Here is a 9,908-nt window from a genome sequence, read left to right as displayed (position 1 = left end):
AAAGACTCCAGCCAGATCAACATTGCTCTTCATCAATTATGTGCCTCCCCTTTCTCTTAATAAGGTAACTGTGACTCCTCTGATATGGTATCAGGCATTACAAAACACTAGAGTAGAAAATTCTATTACTAAATTTAAAATGCATGAATGAAAACGGGGTAAATGGTTGGTTGTCTCGTATCTCAGTATCCGTACCAAAATGCAATTACTTCCTGAAGTGCTAAAGACTTCGTATATCTTAAAGTGAAAGTTTAATACACAGATTCACAGAATCATTTGGTTAGAAGAGACTTTAAGATTGAGTTAAACCATTCACCCTGCACTGCCAGGGTCCCTAAACCATGTCCCTCAGCACCACATCTACATGGCTTTTGAACACTTCCAGAGATGGGGACTCCACCAGCTCCCTGGGCATTCTGTTTCAATGCTTCACAACCATCTCTGTAAACAAGTTTTTCCTAGTATCTCCACTGGTGCAACTTAAGGCCATTTCCTCTCATCCTATCTCTTGCTACATAGAAGAACAGACTGACCCCAACCTTGCTACAATCTTCTTTCAGGTGGTTGTAGAATGATGAGGTCCCCACTGAGTCTCCTTTTCTCCAGGCTAAACAAGCCCACCTCCCTCAGCTGCTCCTCATAAGACTTGCTATCTAAACCCTTGAACAGTTTCGTTGCCCTTCTTGAACACATTTCGGCATCTAAATGTCCTTCTTGAACTGAAAGGCCCAAAACTGGATTTAGTATTTAAGGTGTAGCCTCACCAGTACCAAGTACAGGGGACAATCATTCCCCTGCTCCTGCTGGCCACACTATTTCTGATACAAGCCAGGATGCCATTGGCCTTCTTGGCCACCTGGGCACTCTGCTGGCTCACATTCAATCGGCTGTCAACCAACACACCCAGGTCCTTTTCCGCTGGGCAGCTTCCCAGCTACTCTTCCTCAAGCCTGTAGTGTTGCTACTAGAGGGTTCTTGTGGCCCAAGTGCAGGACCTGGCACTTGGCCTCATTGGTGTGTGGCGCACATTCAATCGGCTGTCAACCAACACACCCAGGTCCTTTTCCGCTGGGCAGCTTCCCAGCTACTCTTCCTCAAGCCTGTAGTGTTGCTACTAGAGGGTTCTTGTGGCCCAAGTGCAGGACCTGGCACTTGGCCTCATTGAACTTTATACAACTGGCCTCAGCCCATTGATCCAGCCTGTCCAGATCCCTCTGTAAAGCCTGCCTACCCTCAAGCAGATTAACACACCCACCTAACTTGATGTCATCTGCAAACCTGCTGAGGGTGCACTCAATCCCCTCATCCAGATCATGGATAAAGATGTTGAAGAGAAAAAGCCCCAATATTGAGCCCTGGGGAACACCACTTGCAGCTGGCTGACAGCTGGATTTGACTCTTCACTACTCCCTGTGCCCGGTCATCCATCCAGTTTTTTTATCCAGCAAAGTGTACACTCAGCCAAGCCATAAGCAGCCAGTTCATTCAGGAGAATGCTGTCGGAAACAGTGTCAAAGGCCTTACTAAAGTCCAGGTAAACAACATCCCCAGCCCTTCGCTCATCCACTAAGCAGGTCACATGGTCATAGAAGGAGATCAAGTTGATCAAACAGGATCTGCCTTTCATTAACTTGTGCTGACTGGGCCTGATCAGCTGGTTGTCTTCTACATAAGATGTGATGGCACTCAAGATGATGTGCTCCATACCCTCCCCAGCACTGAGGGCAGACTGGCAGGCCATTCCTGGATCCTCCTTCCAGCCTTTCTTGTAGATGGGTGTCACATTGGCTAAGCTCCAGTCTATTGGTACCTCCCCGCTTAGTCAGGACTGCTGGTAAATCATGGAAAGTGGCTTGGTGAGCTCCGTCAGAATTCTGGATGGATTCCAGCTGGTGCCACAGACTTGTGTACATCTAAGTGGCGCAATAGTTCACTGACTGTTCCCTCTTGGATTGTGGGGCCTTCATTCCACCCCCGTCTCTGTCTTCCGGTTCAAGGAGCTAGGTGCTCAGTGAACTGGTCTGAACATAAGAGACTGAGGCAAAGAAGGCATTCAGTAATTTAGCATTTTCCTCATCGTGGGACACAAGCTGGTAAATCATGGAAAGTGGCTTGGTGAGCTCCGTCAGAATTCTGGATGGATTCCATCTGGTGCCACAGACTTAAGAAGGCATTCAGTAATTTAGCATTTTCCTCATCGTGGGACACAATGTTTCCTCCTGCATCCAGCAAAGGATGGAGAGTCTCCATAGACCTCCTTTTGCTGTTAACGTATTTACAGAAAAAATTTTTACTGTCCTTTACGGTGGTGGCCAGATTATGTTCTGGCTGGGCTTTAGCCTTTCTAATCTTCCCCCTGCACAGCCTTGCAAAATATTTATAGCCTTCTTGAGTGGCCTGTCCCTTCTTCCACAGGTCATAGACTTTCCTTTTCTTCCTGAGTTCCAGCCAGAGCTCTCTGTTGAGCCAGCCCAGTCTTCTGCCCTGCTGGCTCATCTTACAGCACATGGGATGGTCCACTCCTGCACCCTAAAGATTTCCCTCTTAAGGACTGTCCAGTCTTCCTGGACTCCTTTGCCCTTCAGGACTGCATCCCAAGAGACCCTGCCAACCAGGCTCCCAAATAGATCAAAATCTGCCCTCCGGAAGTCTAACGTGGCAGTTCTACTGACCTGCCTCCCTGCTTCCTCAAGAACTGAAAACTGTATTATCTCATGATCACTGTGTCCAAGACAGCTTCCAGTGCTGTACTGTATTTCCAGCAGACATCCAGTAAGCTGAAGTCTCCCACAAGAACAAGTGGCAGCAACTGTGAGATTCCTCCCAGCTGCTTATACAATATTTAACGTACTTCTTCATACTGGTTGAGTGATCTATAACAGATTCTCACTGTGATATCTGCCTTGTTGCCCTTCCCCCTGATTTTAATCCAAAAATATTCTACCCTTTCATCACCATTGTTGAGCTCTAGACAATTAAAACACTCCCTAACATACAGGACCACTCCCCTGCCTCTCCTTCCCAGGCTGTCCCTCCTGAAGTTTGTAACCATCCAGTGAAGCACTCTTGTGTTGCACAACTCTAGTTGTGTGAGTCATGTACAAGTCAAACATCAAACTAGCTATAAGGGAAAACAATTAATTGTCTATTTTGCTAAATAAAATCCATCGCAAATGAACATATATTTTGACTTCTGTATAGATAAAAGCTTCATTATCTTATGTAATACACACAAGCAGTACTAACTTGATACAGAAATTGCCAGTGAAACTTCAAAATCGGTCAAAAATTATGTTACACTGATACTCCAATATGGCCTCTGTCAAGCATTCATTTGACTTTATCCTGTGGAAGAAAAAACCTCAAAATCATAATGAGGAAGTTAAAGTCATTAAGCAAACATGTACCTGTTTCTCTTCCTGTCTGACGTGTACCCAAGTTGATTACAGGCGTACCAAATGCTCCCACCTCTCTCACACCACAACTGCTGTTACCAATCATACAACCAGCATGAGCAACTAGCTGAATGAACTGGTCAAATGGGACGTGCTTTACTGCCCGAAAATTGGGATGATGTTCAATGCCCTTCTTCCTCATCACCCGAACCATCTCTTTGCTTCCTACAGTAAGAAAAGTAGAATAAATGATTCAAGTTCTGTTGTTAAAGTCCAAACATGCAAAGGAGCTAATAGGTGTTAACTGAATTGCCATCGCTGAGTTGCTTTTATTCTTTTCATTCTCCTAAGTGTAAGTTGCAGATAAGGTGAAGTTTGATCCCCAAACCCACTGCAAAAACCTTTTTGTAGTTTTCAGTTAACATTAAAGGCACTAATACTGCTTCTACATATCACACGGTTTCCCTTCATTTTATTCCCCACACTTAAAAGCTGAGCTGTCTTCTAGCAATGTGACCATGAAGCTGAAGTGGATGCCTGCGTCATGCTGAAACTATCCACCTATTTCCACCTGGCTGGAGGTTCTGGGATAAAAGCACTCCATAAGAACCATTGTATGCTTTAAAGACAATCTGTTATGTGTCCCTCTGTCAGGAAAGTATTTTACTCACCTGCATCCACATTAGGGAACAGAACAAGAGTTCTCTTGTTGAAGGAGATGAGTGCATCTAGTGTCAGTTCAAACATCTTTATAGAATGCTTAATATCTGTGGTTACAGGATGTTGCAGAGCAACTATATAATCTCTGGTTTTGACATCTTCACCTGTCCAAACGAAGCCCAAGAAAAGGTTTTTTTTATTGGCATAGAATAGTAAGAGGAAGGGAGGACATCCTTTTGAAACTATCGATGTGAAAGCTTGAACAGTCAAGGCACTGAATGGGATATCTACCACATAAATTTCAGTGCTACAAAAAACCACAAGGGTGTAAGAGGACAATGTAGCTTGTTATTTGTCCCTCTAAGGAAGTTTCATAACTATAAAGACCTCTACCTAAATCCCAACAAACTGTTAACTTGCAGGCCTGCATCTAAAGCTTTGCAATACTATACCAGGGTCAAGAGCCTGTTCTCACACCATGTCTGTGATATACCAAGATTTCAGCTTCCAACTGCTTAGGTTAATGTTCCATACAGGAGATTGCTTTATCAAAGATAAAAATCAAACACAAACCCTCACTGTTTACAGGAGTAACTTGCAAGTCAATGAATACGAAACACCAGAAGGCTTAGTGTATGTCTCCCTGCTGCACTGCATTCCTGAAAAGAATGTTCATAATATAAATTCCCTTTGATTTTTTTTTTAGATTAGTCCTCAACAGCTTGGATTCTATTTAAAAACAAATACACCCAAATAACTGTTCATATCGGACTGTTCTGTTTTTCAATTGTTCAGCTCAGAGAGATTACCCATTTAAGGAATTTTTTTGATTTGGCAAAAGGATGAGAGGTTTGTTTTTTTTTTTTTGCTATAGGATTTGTAGCTTTCCAGTATACATGAACACAGCACAAAAGAAAAACAAAATGTCAAAAGAAATAGATACTATTACCAAATAGATTAGTTTTTGACAAGCAGCATGTTGATGCTATATAATCCTACATAATTAAGCAAACTTAAACTTACTAGCATGACGTCCATCTCTTTCTTTCCTGTACTTTTCTCAGACAGATACCACAGAAAATAACCTAGTTATTGAATTTGTCTAGTGTTGAAAGTCATAAGAAAAACATAAAAAGTGCACTGCTTACCTAGCCACATGCGTATAATACTCATGAAGTCCTTATTTTTGGCAGAGAGAAGCTTGTCATATGAGGGGCAGCCCGCTAAAAGGATGCGGTCATGGTCTTCACACATGGCTATCAAATGCTGCTCTGCACTTCTTGTGCAGCACACGTGGTAATGGGCCAGTTTGGTTATAGCATGTCTGATAGAGTCATCAATGGTCCCACTGACTTCCCCACCTTCAATGTGAAGAATGCGAATATTCATCAGGGCTGCAGATGTGGCCAGGGCCAAAGCATCAAATCTGTCCCCGTGAACTATCATTATGTCAGGTTTCAGGCGGTTCAGAACATCTGGTAACTTGACTAATGCAAGGCCCACTGACTCCACCATAGCTGCCTCATCCTCCCCTCTCACAATGGTGTGCAATCTTGTATGAATGTCGAAGTCATCTTGTTCAATCATACGATAGGTATTTCTGAAGGTAAGAGGAAAAAGGTAATACAACTTGGTTTTACAGCAACACAGCTTGACAAAATAACTGCATATTAGTCGTACTGGTTGGGACCAAAAGTCTGCTTATCACAGCTCCTTCATTGAGGAAACTAGTTATTAAGATTCTCTTAAGATTTTAAGAGAATGTTCTTACCCATCTGAAAATCCTCATATTCCAAGCATCAAGTTTTTCTAGACACCTTTAATAAGGAGCTTTGCTGAACGTGTTCTGAAAATCCTCAGAAATTCTTTGTTTCTGTGTTTGCAGAGCCTTGTGCAAAACATATATGGCATGACTGCCTTTCAAGAAAGGTATGTTGACTCCTCATGAATATATCGACTTTGCTGGATAAATGGATAAATAGAACAGATACGATGCAAAGCTGAGGCCTGTATATTCGAGGAAGAAATCCTGCAGCTAGCATCCATTTTTCAGATTCTGTGTTTGAGGTGTAACAAAACTTAGATCCTCATAGACTTAAGAAATCACTGCACAAAGAGGTCTTAAGTTCAAAGAAAACTGGCTTTCTCACTAAAGAAAAAAGTTTTTCCACACATACCACCAGTTTCCTACCATAATGAGAAAATTAAAACATTCCTTGGGTATATTGAGAATTGTTATTGTTTACAGGCATATATTTATTAAAGATTATCTACATAAGATTACCCATCTTCCACGTTCACTACACCTGACCTAAGCAGTCTGCACACTCTAGCTGGAGGTAAAAAAAAAGAAACAGAAGTTTTCCGATTTTGTCTTCAACCCATCTAACACATTCACTGTCTTATTCAAAGGATTACACTTTAAAATTTATTTCTGCTACTCACATTCTGCAAATGAAGATCTCTCAACATCCAAGCTGAGCAAAGACAGCAAAGACTATAAAGTGCTCCAAGTAAAGAAGCAATCTCTATTCTGCATAACTGAAGAAAACCCTATCTACCTGTTCAATTCTTCTCATTGCTGTAACACACAGGATATATTCCTACATGTAAATTGGCAGGTAATTTGTTTTTCTTAAAAGGCAAATCCTTTATAAATGAGTGAAGTGGCTCAGATTTTTATAGCATAAACTGCATTGCATTTCCAATTCCATTTCCAATTACCCTTCTATAGACATGCCTTTTCCCCTACTATGTGTGTTTATCTCAGAAAAAATGTCTTTTTCTCTACATTCTTTCCCTTCTGAGAGGTCAGAAAGGGAAAAAAAAAGACTGTGCATTTTTGGTGTTTTGTTTCTTTTACTATCCTCCAAACATTTCAGTAAGAAACATTTCACAGGATCACTATCATTTGAATTCTGCTACTGTTGATTACCCTAATCAAAAAAGAATATTTACCACAAAGCAACATTAGCTGCCACAGCATTTTTCAGATCAAAATCTCCATTGCCTTGTGCATTACAAATCATTTATATCAGAGAGACAAGTGCTAAACACCTTGGAACTGGAGAAGTAGTATTTCATATTAACTTTGCACAAGTCTTGCAGACAGCAAAGCGCTCAGGACTATGGAAAACTCAGCCCATGTTTCTCTTTTTCAGTAAATAAAATGGGATTGCCTTATTTCTCCAATCAGACAGGATGTAGTTCAACATGGTAACCTGGCAAGAAGTCTGATTGGGGTTTTTTGTTTGTTTTTTTTAAAACAGGTTAGTTTTGTGGTGTTGAATTCACCTTGCCATGTTATTAGATGGAAATAACATCCAGTACAAAACAAGGAACAGAGCACTATACTGAAAATGGGCAGCGGTGGAACTTCTGTTGTCTTAGCAGATTGAGATAATATAACTTCCTCACACCCTAACATACAAAGTACCAAAATTTCTTGTTGGAAAGTCGAAAAAGTGTCTAAACTTGAAGATATGCATTACATTTCCAAAAGTTCAACACTGCCGATACGCTGCAAGCCTTACATTAAAATCTGATTTTGATTTGCAAAGTAAGTGTTTTCCTATCTAATTTACTTACTGAGCCCAATCTGGTAAATGCAGCCTGAGCAAAATCAACTAACCAATCACCACAAACCCAGGAAGAATATGCATGCTGTTTCTTCAGCCTTTTCCCCAGCAAATAGGAGAATATTCACTTGGGATTTGGGAAATCCTTCCAGAAGGAGGGATTTAGACCAAGACATTCCATCCTCGCGGGCATGTGATCTGACTGCTTACTTATACAGTGTTACGAAGGGGACCCTAATATCTCCTGCCAAACCATACCTAATAACCAGTTATTCTTTTTGTCAGAAAGGCACAACCACCCTTTCCTTCCTCCACAATCCTGGAAGAAAAAATTAACAGTATTACCCTGGGATATGGAACATGTAAGTACTTTCTCCAATAATTATGCAATGCAAAAGACATGCAGCTTAAAATGATTGAAGATTATCTTTTCTCTGTCAAAATTAAAAACTGTAGCACATTTTCATTTGATAATTACCAGATTCTTACGGAAATCTGAATAAATTGAATTTCTTACTTCATATATATATGCAATCTCGTTGAAGGAACATCATTTATACAAAACTTTCTAAAATGCCAAGATTTGTTTGAAAAAACCCCAGAAATAAGCCATCTCAGGAGAAACTGCAAAATAAAATAAATCTGAAAAAAAATATTTAAAATTTTGTTGTGTACGTTCACAGTAACAACAAGAATTTTATTACCTAACATTCACAATGTAATTGCTAAGAACCCAGAAACAGGCTGGCAGACATACAAAAGTTCACCTTACCCATAATCATCAATCAGGTGGGAACCAAGAACTACAACATCGAGCTCAAAGAACTGTGGTTCCGCCTTAATACCAAACATAATAGGAGCTAATTTTGAATAATCAGCACGGTTGCAAGTAGCAACACAAACACGCAGTTTGTGGTTGTTTCCATTCTTCTCCATGACTTCCTTTTGTTTCTGTTTTGAAAGATTCTTAAAATACACTTCCTGAAATAATAGGGGCGAAAAAAAAAGAAAAAAAAGTAGCATTAATAATAGCCTCTATAGCAAGTAAAAGGTACACTTCATGAGCAGCATCTGCAAGTGCTGTCCAGAACTGGACACATACTAACCCATCCCTTGTTAACTGATACATTACAGTACCTATCATTAGAAGATTTTAGAAAAGTGCAGCTTTAATTTTTTTTTTTTTTAGTTAAAACTCAATTTTAATACCTCTATTTCTATATATAAAAATTCTAGACAAGCAACATTTAAGTATTAAGATTTTCAACTGTAATTAAATAGTAAAATTACTTTTTCCTGTTCACATGGAAACTTCTGTATGAGTGGAAAAATTATTGATGCCTCAGTAAATGATAGAAAACAATGTCATTTTCCAAAAGCACAGAATGGAACAAACTGCTAAAAGACACATTCACTGAAAGACTGTGAACAAAAAAGAGAAAGTTTTTGCCTCGGTCTGTTTATGTATCTGTTAAACACACTTTGGTGAGTAAGTTAGACATTGACTTCTAAACCCTTCCATACTGTTTTGCAGGCTAAAGTACATAAAAATATACAATACAATATCATATTAGGTTACAATCAGACAACAACTTTAGGAGACAAGTAGGCAAGTAAGTTTTATGACTATCATTAGGCAATTTGGAGGCTATTAAAAAAAGAACACTTCTGACAACTGAAATGCCACAGAAATTCAGTATTTTACAAGCAACATCAACAGTTACTGTAACAAGATTTTTTTCTAATCCAATTTTACCACTTGTTTAGTAGTTTAATCAAACTATGTAAGCATTTTTAATGTTTACCTATCCTCTCTGTTTACCATTTTACCTGCTGTTTTCACTGTGGTTTTATTTATTTATTTAGTATTTGGGGGAAAAAATTTAGAGAAAAAGAAAAGCCTGTTAAAAAAGGATACAGCAATAACTCCCCCAAAATAACCCAAATTTCCTCCCTCCCGCAAACAAAAACTACTACATTGGTAGCAGGGAGTATCAGACCAGGTATTTATGAGTTTTCTATTGTTCTCCTTCCAAAAATAACTGCATTTTAAGTCAGTACCGTCCTTTTGATGTGAAATCTAATGTTATGTCAGATTTTTAATCTAGTTTAATGGCAAGTAAGCTTCTTCCAGAATAATGCGCGAATATTGCTCATCTGTGACTCGGAGTAGTATGAGTCTCTCTACTGGTTTTGATACTAGGGAAGCTCTTTCTGAGCGGGTGCTATGCAAGCACGACAATACTGACAAACAACTTCATGCTTCTTTTACATT

The 9,908-nt window shown here is 39.7% G+C and overlaps 1 protein-coding gene across 1 annotated transcript in view; it reads right to left on the bottom strand.

Annotated features, from left to right (window-relative positions):
* The window catches only part of LOC104491253 (bifunctional UDP-N-acetylglucosamine 2-epimerase/N-acetylmannosamine kinase), a gene marked incomplete at its 3' end in the record, with an annotated part of 10,131 nt that extends 1,523 nt beyond the window's left edge, over positions 1-8,608 (bottom strand). The window contains exons 1-4 of the mRNA XM_010133640.1: positions 8,406-8,608; positions 5,204-5,655; positions 4,067-4,219; positions 3,408-3,620 (exon numbers count right to left, since the gene is read on the bottom strand). Of these exons, the coding sequence (XP_010131942.1) occupies positions 3,408-3,620; positions 4,067-4,219; positions 5,204-5,655; positions 8,406-8,569 (982 nt within the window). The remainder of the gene's footprint in view (positions 1-3,407; positions 3,621-4,066; positions 4,220-5,203; positions 5,656-8,405) is intronic.
* Between the last annotated feature and the right edge of the window lie 1,300 nt (positions 8,609-9,908).

The sequence above is a fragment of the Buceros rhinoceros genome, unplaced genomic scaffold (assembly GCF_000710305.1).
Source record: "Buceros rhinoceros silvestris isolate BGI_N320 unplaced genomic scaffold, ASM71030v1 scaffold4863, whole genome shotgun sequence".
Classification (NCBI taxonomy): domain Eukaryota; kingdom Metazoa; phylum Chordata; class Aves; order Bucerotiformes; family Bucerotidae; genus Buceros; species Buceros rhinoceros.
Note: the sequence above shows the minus strand (reverse complement) of the source record. Positions and strands in the feature narration are given on the sequence as shown.